General features: G+C 43.2%; 1 protein-coding gene across 2 annotated transcripts in view; it reads left to right on the top strand.

Moving 5' to 3' along the window:
• The window catches only part of LEPR (leptin receptor), a 143,998-nt gene that overhangs the window by 77,359 nt on the left and 44,866 nt on the right, over nt 1-21,773 (top strand). For both annotated transcript variants that reach the window (XM_077450538.1, XM_077450539.1), the window contains exons 5-7: nt 3,017-3,195; nt 8,933-9,078; nt 12,025-12,163. In XM_077450538.1, coding sequence (XP_077306664.1) covers nt 3,017-3,195; nt 8,933-9,078; nt 12,025-12,163 — 464 coding nt within the window. The remainder of the gene's footprint in view (nt 1-3,016; nt 3,196-8,932; nt 9,079-12,024; nt 12,164-21,773) is intronic.

Here is a 21,773-nt window from a genome sequence, read left to right as displayed (position 1 = left end):
AATACCACATACCGGCTACTAGATGGCGCTGACTACCATAGGAAATAAATATGCACTTTAGCTCCATCTAGTGGCCACAATGGAATATTTTTTGTGTTCGCTCATTTGACTTGCAGAGAAGATAGACTGGGAACAATTGAGTTTGCTGCATTCACACGAAACGAATTTAAATGCAGTTTCATTGGACAAACAGCTATGTAGACACAGCCCTTGGTGTAACACGATTGCAATTAATTGGCTGAACCACGCTGTAGCAGAGAACCACATTTAGTCACGCACGATAACAAAATCGTTTAGTTCAGCTAACAGGCTTCAGTGCTCATAATTGCAAACGCCAATCAATTGTGATCAATTCCATGCCAAAACCTAAAGAAGTTGAAATATGTCTCCAAATATAAAAAAAAAAAATGTTGTTTGTTCTCATTGTTCTAGCTAAGGTCAGAAGGTGAAAGCAGCATCCGATTGGTTGCTTTGAACAAGTAGCCCCCCCCCCCCCCCCCCCATCCATTCCTGAATCTTTTTGAAACCCTGTTTGTGTTTTAGTTTAACTTTTTTTTTTTTTTCCATGGAATTTTATGTAGAATTGTTTCAATATGTCGGTGGCTCGAACACAAAAACCCGAGAGGTGAGCCAAAAGGAACAGCATGTCCCTTTGCAGGGGATTGAGAAAGATTCAAAGCACTCCATTGTCCGTATGACGTGCTGGGCCATAAACTATTTAGACTTAAAATGCCAAGATCCCAGCAAATGTGCTTTTCCGGGAAAATGAAGTTGGTGTTCTCTTGCAAAGTCCTGTACCATATGTGAAGCAAAGCAGAGGCTTCCCTCCCCGAGAAATAAAGATTGCTGTCTATTAAAGTAGCAATTATGATATACAAGCTCTTCAAGCACTCAAGAACGCTCTCTGTCCTACAGTTATCTTATTACAAAAGCGCAGCTAAAAGTGAACTTCACCGTAAAAATGCTAATTGGTCTCTTCTATTGCATTAAAATAAAATGGTCAACTGCTCAAAAGGTCCATGAACCTGAAAGTGCCTAGACCAACTTTTCTCAACCGTTTTACCCTAAACTAAACCCTACAATGATTCTCAGGTCTCAGAGTACTCCTGTGAAAACCAATTCATTGGGTGTCTGTGGGAAGTTTGCCCCCTTACATTGGTGGCCAGTGAGAAGATTGCTTCTTTACATTGGTAGCCAGTAGGAAGATTGCCCTCTTACATTGGTGGCCAGTGAGAAGATTTCCTCTTTACATTGGTAGGCACTGGAAAGATTGTGCCCTTACATTGGTGGCCAGTGGGAAGATTGCCCCCTTACATTGGTGGCCAGTGGGAAGATTGCCCTCTTACATTGGTGGTCAGTGGGAAGATTGCCCCCTTACATTGGTAGCCAGTAGGAAGATTGCCTCTTTACATTGGTAGCCGGTGGAAAGCTTGCACCCTTACATTGGTGGCCACTGGGAAGATTGCCCCCTTACATTGGTTGCCAGTGAGAAGATTGTCCCCTTACATTGATGGCCAATGTAAAGATTATCCCTTTACATTGGTAGCCAGTAGGAAGATTGCCCCTTTACATTGGTGGCCAGTGAGAAGATTGCCTCTTTACATTGGTAGCCAGTGGAAAGATTGCGCCCTTACATTGGTGGCCAGTGGGAAGATTGCCCCCTTACATTGGTGGTCAGTGGGAAGATTGCCCCCTTACATTGGTGGCCAGTGGGAAGATTGCCCCCTTACATTGGTGGCCAGTGGGAAGATTGCCCCCTTACATTGGTAGCCAGTAGGAAGATTGTTCCCTTACATTGGTGGCCAGTAGGAAGATTGCCTCTTTACATTGGTAGGCAGAGGAAAGATTGCACCCTTACATTGGTGGCCACTGGGAAGATTGTCCCCTTACATTGGTGGCCAGTGGGAAAATTGCCCCCTTACATTGGTTGCCAGTGAGACGATTGTCCCCTTACATTGATGGCCAATGGAAAGATTACCCTTTTACATTGGTAGCCAGTAGGAAGATTACCCCTTTACATTGTTGGCCAGTGAGAAGATTGCCTCTTTACATTGGTAGCCAGTGGAAAGATTGCACTATTACATTGTTGGCCAGTGGGAAAATTGCCCCCTTATATTGGTAGCCAGTAGGAAGATTGCCCCCTTACATTGGTGGCCAGTGTGAAGATTACCTCTTTACATTGGTGACTAGTGGGAAGATCGCCCCCTTATATTGGTGGCCATTGGGAAGAATGCCCCTTTACATTGGTGGCCAGTGGGAAGATTGCCCCCTTACAGTGATGGTCAGAATGCCACCCTTACAGATAGATCATTGGTGTCATGCAGCTGGCTCAGCCAGGTGGCATTGTCGCCAGGACTATGGGGGCACCATCAAATGGGAGGTAAATCAATCACAGCTCTAAGAACCCCTATCAATCTCTGAAGGAACCCTGGTTGAGAATGGCTGGCCGGGACAACCATGCTTTCATAAAATGCACATCAATAAAGCAAAACTTCACGCTAAAAGGGAAATTCCCTTTTAGCGCGAAGTTCCCCTTTAAAACATTCTTCCCTACTTCTCTCCCACATTTGAATGTTTTTTTGTTTTAGTTTTAGCAGGTACCTGCTCCCAATTTGGTTCCAACCCCTAGAATTGGAATGGAAGTTCTCCCCTCCACGCCCGCAACCTTCTGGAACAATTCCATATTTTGGGAAATCTTTGTTGTTCCAAAAAGAATTAAACAACACAAGCCCCATTGAAATGTAGCATCACCCAGCTTTTGTTAAGTTTCATGTGATACATGGTAACCTGTATAGGACATATGTTGCTGCACGAGTCCCTGCCGATTCAGTGACAGCGCTCACAGCAGGGGCAGAATTTATTAAGCTCTCTCAGCTGGTAATGGGGTTGTTCTCCACTCCATATCCGCCATTAACTGTGAATTACAGCTGAACTGTTCTCCTAATCGCACATCATTTTGATGGATTGTGCTCTGTACATATAGAATGTTCACACTTTCCGCTTTACCATTATTCAGGAAAAAAACGGATGGAGAGAGAAAAGCTGCTGATTGCCGATGCCTGGGATATAAATCATGTCAGTGTGTCATACAGCCTGGAAGAGACAATGATGATTCCTATATCCTGTGGATGGAGATTGTCACTTCTGCCAATGCTGTGCTCTCCCCACCGATGTCCATGGAAGCTTCCACTATTAGTAAGTGACATTTCTATTGACTACATCATATATTCATAACTGGCATTACAGAAGAGATCTGTATCTGGTTTTCAAAACGTATCTCTCACTTAGGCAGTGAAAGAGACAATAAAGAAGACATCAAACTCATTTATAGATCTAAATGTAAAATGCAATTTATTAGTCAAAGAAGATGAATAAAATACCCAACGTGTTTCAGGTTTTACACAGATGTCCCCTTCATCAGGGCTGTGAAAAATTGGAATAAACTAATATCATTAGTAAGATAATGTAACCAAATGGAAATAATTATGTAGATAAAAACATATAAAACGTAAAAAAAAAGACTAGACGATATACTATTTATCTAAAGCTATTATAAAAAAATAATAAAACTGTTATGTAAAATAATAACATTATAAAAGTGCAGCATGACCTGATTTAAAACCAGGCTGCTGATTTGTCATCTTATACAGCATAAAGCACTAAAGCTGAACTCCAGTAAACTGGCAGCTGGGCTGTCTTTAATATTAATTGGACACTGGGCAAAAATTTTCTTGGGGCCCCCCCATGCAATTTCACTCTCCACCTGCTCTGAGACATACAATAAATAGCAGCTAGACTTAAAATCTGTTTATTGTATCAGATCAGGCAGCAATTGTGATTGGTTGCCAGAGGTTACAGCATATCATTACTGCTTACTGACTGGTTGCTAGAGGTTACAGAACACATTACAGATCACTGATTAGTTGTTAGAGGTTACAGCACATGATTTCTGATTGTTAATTGGTTGCTAGAGATTACTGTACAGTAATACTGCTCACTGATTGGTTGTTAGAGATTACAGCACATCATCCCCTCACTGCAGGAGAGCATGATACACATAGGAATGCCGCCTTTATTTACATATCAATGTCTCCGGCTGCAGCTATTTCCTTGATAATGCCGCCTCTATTTACATATGAATGATGGTTATTTACATGTAAACACAGGGTCTGCAGGTGAATCATCTGTACACAACAATAGGGCAGAGCTGGGCAACATTAGTAACAGCACTTCACACTGAGATATCAGGACACAGCACAGGACTAAAATTTCAAGGGACAAGGGAATTTAAACTGGGATAGTTGAGGCAGCTGCTTTGGGCCCCACAACAATGACAGGGCCCAGGGCAGATGCCCCCTTTGCCCTGCCTTAAAAACGGCCCCGCGTGCACGCATGAGACCCCGCAAACTGCCTCTTGGGGTGCATGAGATAGAAGTCACAGGAGGAAGTTTGCAGGATCTTGCGCATGCACAGGAATGATGCAAGGGTTCCTAGAGTGACTTGCAGTGTGTCTGAACATGCACAGGGTCTGAGTATTTCATTTATTTGCCTAGGAAAGGATTAAGGACACTGTAAAAGATATAAAAAAACATGCATTTTTGTGTCTTGGGGAGGCTGGGCTTAATATCAACTGCCCAAAATACAGTAAAACCCTTATTTAAAAAAATATGGTTAAAGAAATACATGCATCTTTAAAAAAAAAAAAAAAACAGGTATGCTTTAGAGAGCCCTTTGAGCTGCTGTCCAGTAGAATTGTTAGATTTAATTATGATTAGGCATTTTTATGTCTGCAGCATATGCTTTTTGTCATATTTTATGATTCTCCCACATACCATAGCATAGAGGAACGTAATGGGTTTGGATGAGTGGGAACAAAGCCTTCGGCAGTACATCAAATTGTCATGACTTCTCCTCTCCCCTCGGTGTTGTTGAGATTGACTTTACTTAAATTCTTTTGCTCACCATGTAATGTTTACAACCGGGGCATCAAGAGGCATTGATAAATATTGTCATTAGCATTAATTGCCTGATGTCTGCCGATCGTCCAGCCTCTCGGTCAGCCGCTCTTCTGGATCCAATAATGGATTTCATTTAATGAGTTATCACATGGACGAATTTATCTATAACTCCTCAGCCCTGGAGACCAATAAAACAACCATTCCATTTATCTGTATAATACACTGTAATCACAGTTTTGGCATAAGGACCTCACGCCTACGTAAGACCATAAAGACCAAGAACGATTGCATTCATTAATGAGGGACTCCAGTAACCACTACTACAGTGATCGCGGCTGTCTTCTGGGTCCTATGTCAAGAAGCTGCCCTTCTGCATAATGAGCATAGAAGGGTATTTGCTCGGCATTGGGGCTATTCACAGAGCTCCTTGCATTTTCCTCAATAGATACAAGGAGTTTTCTGATTGGATGAGGTTGAGATTGTAATGTTATGGCCCACCTCTCTACCTTGTCCATTAAAAGAGCGCCTTGCATTCATTGAGAAAAATGCAAAGCCCTCACTGATTGGCACCTGTGCTGGGCGACCAAACCCTGTAATTAGTCACTTAGCATCGGATCCCAAAGACAGTGGCGATCACTGTAGTAGTGGAGACTACTATAGTGATTTCCAGCCTCCAGAGGGAACCCACAGGTATGGAATATTCATACTTACATTGGTCCAAGTTGGAAACCATACCTAGAATTCAGCTTTGAGTTCTCTAAATGTAACCACTCGTGTCAACTATGTCTTGGTTTCGGAAGCTAGGAAGCTAGGAAGAAGGCCACTTTGTCAATTTGTTGACCTCCAAAGCCAGGAACCCATCATAATTTCATAAAAATACAAGGGGTAGTGGCACAAAACTGTGGCATACAACGTAAACGTAAGTCCATACAAGAGTCCTTTGTTGCTCTAGTGTGAGATGACAGTCTTTTACACCCAGGGCAGCCTTGCAAAGGGAGTTGAAGCAAATTCCAAAACGTGCAAAAGTAAAAAAAGAGAAAAGGCGCAACTTAAGTAAAACTGTATGATTTTAATGAACAAGATGCATTAAAAGACTCACATGAAGGTATCTGTATAAAGGCGTGACGTCATCCCGCCATACGCTGCATTCCAGCCCTCTTCATAGGCCCGCTGACTGCGCTCCAGACCTCGTTCTGGTTCCCGTCTGAGAGCCGGAAGACACCTGGTGGACTGCTCTGCTCTACGCGGCCCTACAGAAAGCCATAACGGAGATTGACGTTCCACTGGACCTCACTAAGTTTTTATAAAGATACCTCCATGTGAGTCTTTTAATGCATCTTGTTCATTAAAATCATACAGTTTTACTTAAGTGGTGCCTTTACTCTTTGTTTCCTTTACCCATTATAGTTTGTTGTCTGAACTTGCCTTGTTTGAAAGGGCACCTGTGGACATCTAAAACATACTTATTGTATATAGCTGAACAAAAAAAGAGCACCAAACACTTGTGTTGAGTGTCCAGAAATGGAATTTGTTGATTCCACAAATGGCCAAAAGATGAAAAATGTCAGCCAATGCCTCAGGGAGAGAAGCACCCCAACCAGATTATTCTCAATATTCAGCTTCTTCCAGTCAGCACACAACTTATATAAGCAGCTCGGAGACTTGAGAGCCCCCCTTCCTCATTTGTGTAGAAACTACTGACCTGCAGACAGAACAGTCCTCCACCCGCTTAATACTGATTTACCAGCCCTGAAGAATGAAGATTTCTTTGGCCTCCGATGTTGACTGTCAGTTGTCTTTTCCCCATTACAAAATTGAGAATTACATTTCTAGGTTCTCAACGTGTGTGTTTGACACTCCTTCTGGCTCAACTATATATTCACTGTTCAGCTCTCAAGCTGGGTGACCCTTATTTTTGGAGGAACCCCTGTTTTGCGGAGAGCTACAGAACTTAGTTCACTGGTAAAGGGCTTTCCACCAGCTCTTGTGGTCAATATCTTATTAGCCATTGGTCCACTGCTTTGATGGACAGTCTCCTTTGCCAATACTGACTTGCAGGATGTGAGAGGAGGCAAGGCCATCATGGAGATAGATGGCTTAAATCTGTATTCCTAAAGTTTTCTTTCCAGTTTGGGATAAAGTGTTCTTTCCAGTTTGGGATAAGGTGGGGAAAGGTTAGAACCATATTCAAGTTTTACTGCTATCTGGGTGGGGCTTTATTAGAGAGATCTTCTAACCCTAACCTGATTGCTATGACATGCCGGGAAGAAGAAATGGCCAATCATTGCTCCTAATGTATACTCATCTATCTATCTATCTATCTATCTATCTATCTATCTATCTATCTATCTATCTATCTATCTATCTATCTATCTATCTATCTATCTACCTACCTATCTATCTATCTATCTATCTATCTATCTATCTATCTATCTATCTATCTATCTATCTATCTATCTATCTATCTATCTATCCATCTATCTATCCATCCAGTATATATATTTACTATTTATTATCATGTTTATATATTTGATTTTTTATTAGATTATATGGTTTTGAACTTTAAGTGATAAAGCCCAATTAAATCTTCAGTTTACATCAGCTTAATACATTCTAAGTACAGCAAAACAAAAAAGGTGCAAAGTCTTAACCCTTCTACACACGGGTTGGACATTCCGATGGAAAATGTCCGATCGGACCATGTTGTCGGATAATCCGACTGTGTGTGGGCTCCATCGGACTGTTTTCGTCAGAATATCTGACAGGCAAAGTTTTAGAGCTGGGCTATAAAACTTTCCGACAACATGATCCGATCGGACTTTGTCCGATTGTGTGTAGAGAATTCCGATCGGACAAAGTGCCACGCATGCTCAGATCAAATTCCTAGACCAAAGCTATTGGCTACTAGCCTGAATGTAGTCCCGTCATAACGAAATAACGTCATCACGTTCTGAACGATCAGATTTTCCGACAACTTTGTCCAACCGTGTGTATGCAACACCAGTTTTGGACAAAATCTGATGGATTTGGTTGTCGGAATGACCGTGTGTACAAGGGCTTACAGTTACAGTTTTTGTTTTAGTCAGCCAAAGCCTAATTGAAAAGCCCGTCCCCTTCCACCATGCCACAGAAAAGAGTCCCAGCTCTCGGTGGGAAAGCAGTAGTCTCTCTGCAGATGTCCAACATGTTTGCTGCTGAATCAGAGACAGAACTCTCCAATCAGCAGATAGCATGAGTTTTGCTGATTGCAGAACTACTGGTCTGAACCAGCAGGGAGCATGTTGGACCTCTACAGAGAGACAAAATTGGACAAATAGACTATAGATGGACGTTTTTTAGGCACCACAACACACATGGCCATCTAAAAATAAATATTTTATTTATACAAAAATATTAAAAAGACAAATGAGTGAAGTAAAAAAAAAAAATTGTTCTAGTACTATTTGCTAGAAAAACTACCACATAGACATCACCATAACCATACATAGGCCAAACTGTAACAAATGTTTTAATTTGTTTAACTAAATTTTTTTTTTACTTTTTTAACTGTAGATTTTGTTTATCTTCACTCATTTGTCTTTTTAATGTTTTTGTATTAAAAAATATATATTTTTAGATGGCCATGTGTGTTGTGGTGCCTAAAAAGTCCATCTAGAGTCCATTTGTACAATTTTGTCTATAATTTAAAATGTGGCACCCTTTTACTGTATTAGTATCCACAGTACCACCCTGTGGGGATGCCTTTTTTGCATTCTTCTCTACAGAGAGATCACTGCTTCCACACAGAGAGCAAGGGTCCTACTCTACAGCATGCTGGCAAGGCAAAGCACTTTCTACTTAGGCTGTGGCTGCTTTCTAGATAGAAAGAACAATGAACACCTTCTGTTTTGATGCACCTGGAGTGTATCCTAAAGCTTCATTTGGGCATTGAGTATTTTTGAAATGGCTCTTTAAACCATTCTTCTCACCCCCAGTAAAACCAGATCCCCCGAGTGACCTGACTTTCAAGATCACAGATCAGGGAAAATTAAAAGTGCTGTGGTCTCCTCCGAAATCCTCAGCTCACAGGCTGCAGTACCAAGTGAAACAATATGTCAACACAAGCGATAACGGTTCTCAGGTAAGAGTTGCGTTTTACGCTCCAGCGAGATTTCATTAAAATGTTATTATACTTTATAATTGAGAATGTGACGATGTCATTAAACTTTGTGACTAATCAGTGGGCTCATTACTGTCACATTGGTAGAGCTGCGATAAAACAGGGGTCAAATAGGGCATTGCATACATTTCAGTGTCTTAATTATAAAGAAACTTTGTAAATGTGAATCTTGTAACAACAGATACTTTGTAATGAAAGAAAATAATCATTATATGATATGTAACCAAGGACCTATGGATGCATCCAGAGAGGAGGAGGGGGCATTTATGTAGCCTGGTGAAGTATACAATCTTCTGGTGAAATATCTGTATTAGAGGGCTCCAGTCTTACTGAAAAGCAGAATAATGTTTTAAAGCTGAACTCCAGCCTTCCCCTCAGTTTTGCACAGTTGTACCAGCTCCTTTCCTGTATTGTAATTGCTTACTCTCAATCTACTGCACACTGTGAGCTTCTCACAGTATGTATTTAAAAGTTGTTAAGCTTCATCTCTAAATGCTCTAAATCAGAATCTCTGTTACCTTCCTGTCTGCGTGGCAGTGAATGTCAGATATTTCCTAAATGACAGAATTGTTACAGCAGATATGTACCTTTCTGAATCTTTGATGTGAAGACCTTAAGGAGCTTCTATACTGTTTGCAAATATGTCTCCCAGAGAATGATCCCTCCAGTCCTATTCTACTTGTAAATAGATCTCTGTGTAGAGGTAGATCCTTCTTAAGGTCGGAAACAAAATGTTGGAACTCTGCATTGCTGTCCTGTCTCTGTGTGCTCTGCCTCAACTGTAAAATGGGGAAGAAGGTATACCCCTTTACAGAAGACAGACAGCAGAACCATTTTGTCCAGAGCATCATCAACACAACAAATGTGTCTATGCTAGCGATGCCTAATTTATTTGCTAAATTTGTGTAGTCACCCAATACTGTACTTTGTAGAGCACAGTGTTCCAAAAAAAAACACAATGCACCTTTCTGCATCCTTGATGTGAAGGGCTTAGAGAGCTTCTATATTGTTAAAAAGTACGTCTCCCATGGGCTGATCCCTCCAAGCCTATCCTACTTGTAAATAGATCCCTGTGTAGTGGTACATGCATATTATAGGTCAGAAACGAAAAGTTGGAACACTGCACTGCTGTCCTGTCTGTATGCTCTGTCTTGACTGTAAAACTGGGAAGAAGATATACCTGCTTACAGAGGACAGACAGCAGGACCTTTTTGCCCGTAGCATTAGCAACTTAGCAAATGCATCTACGACATTGATGCCAAATGTGTTTGCTAAATTGCGTGTAGCACAATACTCTACTTTCTAAAGCACTGTGTTACAAAAAAAATGCTACACACCAGTGACGGCTGATGGTATATTTTGGGGGGGGGGGTGCGAACAACTGACCCCTGGGGGTCAGTACCTCAAAGCAGGAACTGTCGCTCCTCTCTGCCCATACTCTGTAGGGCAGTAGCTCCTCCTCCATACAGCTTCACTGTCTCTTGGTGGCCGCAAAACTCTCCTGCAGCTCCAGAGCCTGGGAGGAGATTCAGTGTGACAATAGCAAATATTCATTCACTATTGTAACACAACTGGGTGGGCGCAGGGCGCAGTGCTCTGCACCCCAAGCCCACCCTATTTTGAAGCCTATTAGAGCCTCTGGCTCTAATCACATACTTAAAAAAAACATAATTGGAATCCATGCATCCAGCACCCCGCATGTAAATTAGGGGGCCATACACCTGAATGGGGGGGGCAGCACTCGTGCTCCCCTAAGGGACGTGCCGCCACTGCTATATACCTTTCTGAATCTTTGGTGTCAAGGGCTTAAGGAGCTTGCGTTTATCTAGCCCTTGGGGCACTAGTTTCATACAACAATGGGGCATAATTTCCCCCAACTGATACCAAAGAAGGAACAGCATTCCTTCCAATGACAACAAAGATGGGGCACAGTTCCTCCTAATGACACCAATAATGGAGCATAATTTCTCCCAATGACACCAATAATGGGGCACAATTCCTCCCAATGACACCAATGATGGGGCTTTGTTCATTCCCTTGGGACTTTTCTAATCCCAATGCCCACAGTCCAGCCCTCCTTGAGTCTGAAGGACAATAAACTGGCCCTTTGTTTAGAAAGTGTGGAGATCCCTGTTCTATGCTGTTGGCAAGTTTGTCTCCCAGAGGCTGTTCCCTCCAGGCCTATCCTACTTGTCAGAATTGAAATGTTGGAACTCTGCACTGTTGTCTATGTGGTCTGTTTCTCAACTATAAAATGGGGAAGAAGGTGTACGTCTTTACAAAGGACGGACAGCAGGACCTCTTAGGACAGAGCATTTGAACGGTGCATGTTTACAGTAAAACATGCAGTGGCAGCTATCATTTGTATGTGTAAAGGGTTAACTGCAGAGTTAAGCAACCCCAATGATGATCAGTCTGCTGGCACTTAGATTGTTGTCCTGTGGGCTGGAAAATCTCTGTGCAGGGTGAAGCTGAGCTGGCCATTGTTGTGCCTGAATCCAGAAGAAGCCAAAGAGAAGACATTGGCACCGGTGAGGGGGCTCATTGATGCCACGTTGGCTAAAAGCCTTCAGTAGGCTTTTAGCACTTCCCACAGCTTTTTGGAGGCCTGCTAAATTTTTAATTGCCAGTCAGCACTACAGTTAAGATGTGTGTTTAACACGCCTATACCAGAAATGCAGTTTTCTAAAATACTTTAACAAAGCTGCTTGAAGCTTGCTGAAAGCTTAGTAAAAAATGCTCATAGAACCTTTATGTATACAATGCTTTTAAATGATGAATGCTGATTGGTTTCTCTGGGCTACTGCACTTTGCACATTACCGTTGCACTTTGCATGTATTGAATCTGCTTTTTTATAGTGTTTAAATTTGATTTTGGTGAAAAACAAACAAATTATTCCTTAACAGACCAAGCTAGTCACAGGGGAAACCTTCATCGCCCTCGATGTGGCAGAGTCATGCTCACCGCTGGTGTTTGAAGTGCGTTGCCGGAGAAGTCACGGAGTCTGGAGTGACTGGAGTCTTCCTATGGTCTTTAATACACAAGGTTTGTAATGCAAGCGAATATCTGGGGTTCTTAAATAAATACAGACAGTTGCACCATCAACAGAGAACAAGGAGGTACAAAAAAAAAATCTTTATTTGTTTCTGCAGGAAGGAATTTGAGACCATTTGTAGCCATACCTTGGCAGATAAGGGGGAACAAAATGGTTTAACCTCACAAACAGTCAACTTGGGTGAGCAAATTATAGGGTATTTGAACAACAATGAATATTGGCCATCTGATCCACTGTAATGCCTCCCAGAAGCCCTGATGAAGGGGATATACCCCCGAAACTTGTCGGGAACATATTGGTTGTGAGGGATGAGTGGTACAGAATTTGCCTGGAGATGGGCTTTAAGCTTCCCATAGATGAGAAGAAAATTCAGTGAGAATGGCAGGCAGTGAGAGCACTTAGATACCTGCTGGACCCGCTGCAAATTTCCATGGTTTTTGCCTTTTTTTAATGGGACTAATGCATCACAACTTTGAACCAAGCATTTGACTTACATTGTGGGGTAGCCAGTGCGGGGTGTGCAAAAGGACAACTTCCCTGGGCCCCCTGACAGACGGGGTCTCCCTCTGTACAAAAAAAACCTAAAACAATATAAAAAGAATGAAATAATATAGTTAAAAAAATGAAATAATATAAAACGTATAATATACATTTTTTTTTTATTAAATGCATCTTGGGAACAAAGATTTTGCTGGCCATCCTCTGTAAAAGTTTTTAGTCTGGACTGCTATATTATATTGTTTTTTTAAAAAAAATTTGTCAGTTCAAGCGAACCACAGATGAAGATGTTCCCATTTACGGAGGACAGACAGCAGGACCTTTTTGCCCAGAGGATTTTTTTAGTGGGACTAATGCACCGCAACGGTGAGCTAAGCATTTGGCTCAAAGTATGGGGTAACCAGTGCCAGATTTATAAGGGAGCAAAAGGGGCAGCTGCCCTGGGCCCCCTAACAGATGCCCCGCCCCCATACAAAAATATAAAACAACAAAAAAATATATAAAATAATTTAAAAAATAATTAAATATAATATAAAATGCATAATAATATAAAAATAATTTTCTTTTAATAAATGTATCTTGGAAACAAAGATTTTTTGTAGGCCATCATCTGTTTTTACTCTGGACTGGTATATTGCATTATTTTAAAAACAAATTTTCCAGTGGAAGAGAACCACCTATAGAGCATTATGATCGCTCGCTCGTGTGTGCATGCATGACCTCAGAATGACGTTGTGTTATGCATTTTAAAAATGTGTAACTATCATTGAGATTGTAAACCAACTCTATGTATGAGGGGCCCCCAGAACCTGAAGTGCCCCGGGGCCCCCAAGGTCTAAATGTAGCCCTAGGGCTAGCCCCTTTACTTGAACGGCTGAGTTTGACCAGCGCTTCTTGCCGACTCAACATGCCATGTTAATAATTTCACCGGAGACTATGGCATGTGCAACCCCTGCTGCTGTATTGTAGTGGTGTTAGGTGGGCCATCGGGGGACAGTAAAACCACAAATATCCCACCTGGTTTTACCGCCCCCCCCCCCAAACTGGCTTTCCATATGGAAGAGGCCTTACATACACAATCTAATTAGAAATCTCTGGAACTCAATCTTCTCTTTCTGATGCTTTGAAAGGTTAGATAAATAATGTGTTATAATGAGTTGGCACGCTAATCCTCCACAACCGGAAGAAAGCCTGCAAATGCAAACACAAAAGGTTTTGTTTTTTTTCTGCATTTTCATCTAATTAATACAATGCATTTTGTTAAAAAAATAAACTGCAATCAAAGGATAACTGTACTTTCAAAATACAGAATATCCGAAAAACAAAAAATGAGCCCAGCAATTGCATTAACAGCACATATTCAAACCAGGAGTAAAAACATGGAAGAAATCAGGGCTCCCTCTACATCTAACAAAATAACAGTGTGGCGCTATATATTGAACAATTAGAAATGGATCCACAACTATGAAGTGAAAAAACAACCATTAACAATAGGGAAGAGTGGATAATTGAAAAATGAGAAAAAATGTGAAAAGAGTAAATTACAATATATATATATATACTGTACATATATATATATATATATATATATATATATATATATATATATATATATATATATATATATATATATATATATATATATATATATATATATATAGCAGGGGTTGACAAATTTGCTTGGAATCTAGGAGCCAGCTTAAAAAGTTAGGAGCCAGGTCCGTGACGGCGATCCGGACCTGTCCCTGGCCTGACATGGAGACGAGTGAGGGGAAGATAGCAGCGCCGTCGCCGCCGCCCCCCCACCCCCCCCCCCCCCCCGTCTCCAAGTCATTGCCCATAGCTCTTAGAGGGACATTTTTTTTTTTTTTCAATTGCATTTTAGTGTAAATATGAGATCCGAGGTCTCTCTGACCCCAGATCTCATATTTAAGAGGACCTGTCATGCTTTTTCTATTACAAGGGATTTTTACATTCCTTGTAATAAGAATAAAAGTGACACAACATTTTTTTTAAAAGAACAGTGGAAAAAAAAAAAGTTAAAATAAGCAGAAAAAATAATAATTTTTAAACGCGCCCTGTCCTGCCCGCATATAAAATCGGTGTTCGAACCACACATAGGAGGTAGCGCCGTGATCGGTAGAGCGAGAGCAATAATTCTAGCCCCAGACCTCCTCTGTAACTCAAAACGTGCAACCTGTAGAATTTTTTTAAACGTCGCCTATGGAGATTTTAAAGGGTAAAAGTTTGTCGCCATTCCATGAGCGGGTGCAATTTTAAAGCGTGACATGTTGGGTATCAATTTACTCAGCGTAACATTATCTTTCACAATATAAAAAATAATTGGGCTAACTTTACTGTTGTCTTATTTTTTTATTAACTAAATTATTTTTCCCAACAAAAGTGCGCTTGTAAGTCCGCTGCACAAATACGGTGTGACAGACAGTATTGCAACAACCACCATTTTATTCTCTAGGGTGTTAGAATAAAAAATATATATAATGTTTAGGGGGTTCTAAATAAAGGGAAGCAGAGGCAGGTAATATAAAACAGTCATTAGCATTGCTGGTTTGTCATACCAACGGCGACCACAAGAGGGCGCCAGATTCCATAAGGAATCATAGGACTGCAGAAGGCCTCAAAGCCGCGGCCTAAATTTTCGGCCGCCGGCGGAACGGCCCGACGCGATCACGCTGGGGGGGTCCACAGAGACAGGATACCCCCAGCTGTGCTGCCCCAGGCGCGAGGTCGCTATTTCTAGTCGCCAATGCGACCTGGCGCCTGGGTTTTGTCAAGCCCTGATATATAGCCACCCCCATCAAATCATTCACTGCAGCTATTACCTTTTGTACCACCCCCTCCCTTTAGAATGTAAGCTCTACGAGCCGGGCCCTCCTGTACCTTTTGTATTGAACTGTACTGTAATTGTGTTGTCCCCCCCTCTACATTGTAAAGTGCTGCTTAAACTGTTAGCGATATATAAATCGTGTATAATAATAAAATATATATATATATATATGAATGGTTTCAAGGTCAATGAATAAACATCCTAAGCCCTTGTACACACGGTCGGAGATTCCGACGGAATGTGTCCGATCGGACCGTTTTGTCGGATATTCCGATTGTGCGTGTGCTCCATCGGACTGTTTCCGTCGGAGTATCCGACGGACCAAGTTTTCCAACTTGTTGGTAAAATTTTCGGACAAAATGCTCCGATCGGACATACTCCGATCATGTGTAGAGTATTTAGATCGGACAAAGTGCCACACATGCTCAGATCAAATTCCTACACCAAAGCTATTGGCTACTAGCCTGAACGTAGTCCCGTCGTAATGAAATAACGTCATCACGTCGGATTTTCCGACAACTTTGTCCGACCGTGTGTATGCAACAGTTTCGGACAAAATCCGACGGATTTGGTTGTCGGAATCTCTGACCGTGTGTACAAGGGCTAAGGAAGGTGAAAGTCCAATATAATCAATTGAACATTGGCAAACATGTAAAAGTCTCTCTTGTGCTGTTCCACTTGACCCTAAAGGTGCAATCAAGGTGATAAGGTTGGCACGCTTACCAGACCATGATGATATACATGAAATACAGATAATCGCACATAGTGGGACTATGTATGATAGGTTTTTTGTTATTACAAAAAGGGGGTTTACACTTACAGCAAAAGCCCCATTTCTTGATCATACATCACGGGACACAGGAGCTTCATTACATAGTGGGTTATATAGGCACCTCTGGTGATTGGACACTGGTTGACCCTAATTAAGGAGAATTCCTCCCCTATATAACCCCTCCCATCCGGGAGGCACCTCAGTTTTTTCGCCAGTGTCTGGTCGATGGTCACGTAAAACTTAGCTCTATGCGGGTCCCGGCGAGGGCCGAAGGGCTACAACAAACCGGATCCATACCTCGGGCCGATATTTGACTCCCAAGATGGTATGGTACCCGGGCCTCGTTTGCCGAAGACACGAGGTTTTGCCTGTAAGTCCTCTCCATTGGAAGACTGGACTCTGGGACAACCAGACTTGGGGTACTGTTGACTCAGGGCGCCCGTAAGTTTCTGGCAGAGTTTTTTACAAGGCCCAGGTAGGAGGATCTTTTCGTAAGAACCCCAGATACGCCTGAAGGTTGGCTAACAATACCCGCCGTGATGGGTGAAGGCTGGAATTGGTCTGAACACAGCAATTCCTGCGGCGGGGAACAGGTAGGGGAAGTCATCCTATATATTTAATATATGAATGGATTTCTTCACTGTGAGTAGTTGTATGTCTTACCTGGTTTCCACCACTAGATGGAGTAAGAGCAGCCTGATGCATACTTACATGCCTTTTAATACTAACACGCTCAGTGAAGTGCCTGGTTCTCCAGCTCTCACGTCTCCTTGCAGTCCCTGCCACAATAAAGGTAAAAAAGGGGTCCCACGCAGATCAGGGGGTCCCAGGTCACTTCTTTTGGGTTCTCCTCCCCCCCCGGATCCCGCGGTCCTTGTGCACGCGCGCCGGGCGCGCTCCCGGCCTATTGGGGAAAGGGGGGGGTGTGGTTGCCAGCTGTGCACAATCAGGTGCTCTATGCTGTAATGCAGGCGCCAAAACGGCCGATTTAAAAGGCCAGAGCGTCAGGGGACTGTAAGGTGAGGCACAGGAGCTGTGGGCTGTAAGCATCCGTGGGATTGGATCCAGGCAAACCCTAAGACACCTACTCGGCATCATATTGTGCAGTTAAGCTAATATTGATTTATTGTGAGACTTTAAGCACAAATAAGTGATTGCATTTTACATTAGTAACTCTGCTTTGTAGCTCAGTACTATGTCTCCTCGTAAGAGGGTTTCAGGGGCAGGTAACAAAAGCACTGGCAGGTCACCGCCTAGGTCCATTTCAAAAGTGCATGCAGTTACCATCCCCCTCTGCAAGAGTGGAGCCTGCATCTCAAGACGAGTCAGTGCCCCTTTCAGGCTTTGCAGCCTCTCCTAATGTCGCAGCCCCGGTATATGTCACTGAGGACTCCCTTAGGGCTACATTGGAGAGTTTTGAAGGGAGGATAATGAATTTTATTTCTGTTTCCCTAAAAGATAGCAGAAAAAGGGGTAGATCCCCTCCCTCTGCTGAAATCCCTCTCTCAGACAGTTGTTCTGAAAATGAGGAGAGATCCCTATCTTTAGAAAGGGATCATGAGCAGTCGGATCAGTCAGAGGATGAGGAGTTAGTCCCCTCCTCCCAGGCACTCAGAAAGATCCTTGCGATTTGGAACAGGAAGCCCCAATCCCTGGATCTTCCTATGCGTTTATCCCCCCGGGCACGCAAGAGTCTTGTTTGGTGGTTACAAACCAGAAATTTGCTAAAGGGCAAAACATTTCTTCCCCTCTCATGGAAGATTGTCACAACGGATGCCAGCCTGACAGGCTGGGGAGCCGTATTAGAGGGAACATGCTCGCAGGGAAAATGGTCTGCGACCGAAAGTCTGTTGCCCATAAATATCCTAGAGTTTCGGGCAGTTTACATGGCACTCAGAGAGTGGTCTCACAGACTGCGAGGCTTCCCGGTTCGGATTCAGTCCGACAATGCCACCGCGGTGGCTTATATCAATCACCAGGGCGGTACCAGAAGTCTGGTGGCCCAAAACGAGGTGAATCGCATACTTGTCTGGGCAGAAGAGCATGTTCCGTGCCTCTCTGCAGTCTTCATCCCAGGTGTGGAGAATTGGCAGGCGGATTATCTCAGCCGCCAGCAGTTGTGCCCAGGAGAATGGGCTCTGCACCCCGATGTGTTTCGAGACATATGTTACAAATGGGGCACTCCAGACGTGGATCTTTTTGCGTCCAGATTCAACAGGAAACTGGACAACTTTGTGTCAAGGACAAGAGATGCACTTGCTCAGGGGTCAGATGCTCTGACGGTTCCCTGGAATCAGTACAATCTGATCTATGCCTTCCCCCCGAACCCGCTACTGTCACGGTTCCTGGGAAGGGTCAAGAGGGAGGCGAAGTCGGTCCTTCTAGTGGCCCCGGCTTGGCCCAGGCGACCATGGTTCGCAGAAATCATGAAGCTAGCAGTGGGCAGGCCATGGACCCTCCCCCTCCGGCCGGATCTGCTCTCGCAGGGCCCAATTTACCATCCTGCTTTACGCAGTCTGAATTTGACGGTCTGGCTGCTGAGACCCACATTTTAAAAGACCGTGGTCTTTCAGGGCCAGTCCTTTCCACTCTGGTCAATGCCAGAAAGCCGGCCTCCAGGCGTATCTATTACAAGATCTGGAGGGCATATGTTTCCTGGTGTGAACCCAGGAGATGGCATCCCAGAAGGTATGTCATTAACAGAATCTTGGCCTTTCTCCAATCAGGCCTTGAATTGAATCTGGCCATAAGCACCATCAAGGTGCAGATTTCGGCCCTGTCGGTCTTTCTTCAAAGACCGCTTGCATCACATTCCCTGATACGGGCCTTTATCCAGGGGGCTATGCGGATGAGACCGCCAGTCAGACCTCCGGTATGCCCATGGGATCTGAATTTGGTTCTCTCGGCTTAGTAGCCCAACCATTTGAACCTTTGCATCTTGCTTCGTTAGTCCTCTTGACAAAGAAGCTAGTCTTCCTAGTAGCCATATCCACGGCTAGAAGGGTATCAGAATTGGCAGCTCTTTCTTGTAAAGAGCCCTATTTAATTATCCATAAGGACCGGGTGGTTATGCGTCCCAACAGGTCCTTTCTACCTAAGGTGGTTTCAGGTTTTCATCTGAATCAAGATATAATCCTACCATCCTTTTTTTCCAAATCCTCAGTCCATAGAGGAAGAATCCTTACACACTTTAGATGTGGTTAGAGCAATCAGTCTTTATCTTCAAGCAACTGCTCAGATAAGAAAAACTGACTGCTTATTTATTCTGCCAGAAGGCCCTAGAAGGGGTCAAGCAGCGTCAAAGTCCACTCTCTCGAGATGGATCAGACAGGTTATTTCTCAGGCCTATAGCTTAAAGGGGAAGATTCCTCCTTTTCAGGTGAAAGCGCACTCTACTAGGGCTATCAGTGCTTCTTGGGCAGTGCATCACCAGGCCTCCCTGGCTCAGATCTGTAAGGCTGCGACTTGGTCATCAATCCACACATTCACCAGATTCTATCAGGTGGATGTCAGAGGGCAAGAGGATATCGCCTTCGGGCGCAGTGTACTGCAGGCTGCAGTTTAGGTCCTCAGGTCCCTGGCGGTCTATGCTTATGATCTGTGTCTCCCTCCCCTCAACCTGAGCATTGCTTTGGGACATCCCACTATGTAATGAAGCTCCTGTGTCCCGTGATGTATGATCAAGAAAATGGGATTTTTATATACAGCTTACCTGTAAAATCCTTTTCTTGAGAGTACATCACGGGACACAGGGCTCCCGCCCCTCTTGGGTTTTACGTGGTTTCTTATTGCTTTGCTACAAAACTGAGGTGCCTCCCGGATGGGAGGGGTTATATAGGGGAGGAATTCTCCTTAATTAGGGTCAACCAGTGTCCAATCACCAGAGGTGCCTATATAACCCACTATGTAATGAAGCTCCTGTGTCCCGTGATGTACTCTCAAGAAAAGGATTTTACAGGTAAGCTGTATATAAAAATCCCATTTTTTACAATAAACATTTGATGCGTTTCACCGCACACCTTTGGAGTTCCTTCCCTTGATATTTGGAACATCTTATAGAAACATCCGGTGGAGGTCATTTCCCAAAGACCTTTCTTGTTGCGGTGGAATCCATTGAGGCTCTTCCCTCAAGACTGCCCGTTTGACCCACGTGCTATACGATACGGGTGTCCACCGAGTCTGGTAAGCGTGCCAACCTTAGCACCTTGATTGCACCTTTAGGGTCAAGTGGAACAGCACAAGAGAGACTTTCGCAAATTTGCTAATGTTCAATTGATTATATTGGACTTTCTTAGATTGTTTTTTTTCATTAACCTTGAAACCATTTTTTATATTAATATAATTTATTATTTTCACATTGTTTCACATTTTTCAATTATCCACTCTTGCCCATTGTAGATGGGTTGTTTTTTTTACGTCATAATCGTGAATCCATTCATAATTCTTCAATATTTAGCGCCACACTGTTATTTTGTTATCCTTTTGCGCTAGTGGTGTGTTGGCAGCTCATTCCATCTCTATGCGCAATTTTTTCTTGCATTCTCCCTCTACATTTGTCTACAATTGCATGAAAAGGGCGTGTAAAAGTATAAACAGAAAAAGTGTTTCTCCTGCGCTTGTGCAGGCGGTATTAATGTAAAATAGTAGTAATTTCGAATAGTAAGTAGTATAGGATGATCATGCGTGTCCAGCTGCCTAAATTGACCAGGGGTGGTCCGAAAGAGGCTGAGCGGAAATGAGGGGGATGGAAGGCGCGTGATCTAACGCATGAACCAAAGTGATATCGTTTATTCATAAACAAAATAGATGAGTACAAAGAAATTACTACGGATTCATACAAACTAGGGTACAAGATATTCATTCAAAATTAGTTATGCCCATACAAGGGAAAATGATCAAGGTAGGCTAACGTGTTTCGAGGTGTTCCCTCTTCATCAGAGCCTTGGAAGGTAAAAGAGAGTCTGTAGGATGTGGTAGATATATATGGAGAGGGGTGGCTGATTAGGAGATGTATCCCATAGTGGGTGATGTATTCTCCTTTACTCCAGAGGTATCCACATCACATCGCTCTACATACCGTAGAATGAATGCTTCTATGGGAAATTTACCCACATAAAATAAATTATCTTCATGCAGACAGTGATGCTTTTGAGAACTGAATCCATGTTCAGTTGAACCCGGAAGAAAGCTGTCGGTGTTGGCCCAATCAGCTGCGGCAGGACAATTCCCCACCCCACAGTTGCATGTGCCCAAAGGGCCATGCAACTGGCCCTTTGGGCACATGCAACTGTGGGGTGGGGAATTGTCCATGCAACTGGCCCTTTGGGCACATGCAACTGTGGGGTGGGGAATTGTCCATGCAACTGGTCCTTTGGGCACATGCAACTGTGGGGTGGGGAATTGTCCATGCAACTGGCCCTTTGGGCACATGCAACTGTGGGGTGGGGAATTGTCCATGCAACTGGCCCTTTGGGCACATGCA

This window comes from Lithobates pipiens, unplaced genomic scaffold, assembly GCF_037356315.1.
Source record: "Lithobates pipiens isolate NorthernLeopardFrog02 unplaced genomic scaffold, aLitPip1_a1.2 Scaffold_23, whole genome shotgun sequence".
Classification (NCBI taxonomy): domain Eukaryota; kingdom Metazoa; phylum Chordata; class Amphibia; order Anura; family Ranidae; genus Lithobates; species Lithobates pipiens.
The sequence above is the reverse complement of the archived record's forward strand: the minus strand, read 5'-3'. Positions and strand labels throughout refer to the sequence as shown.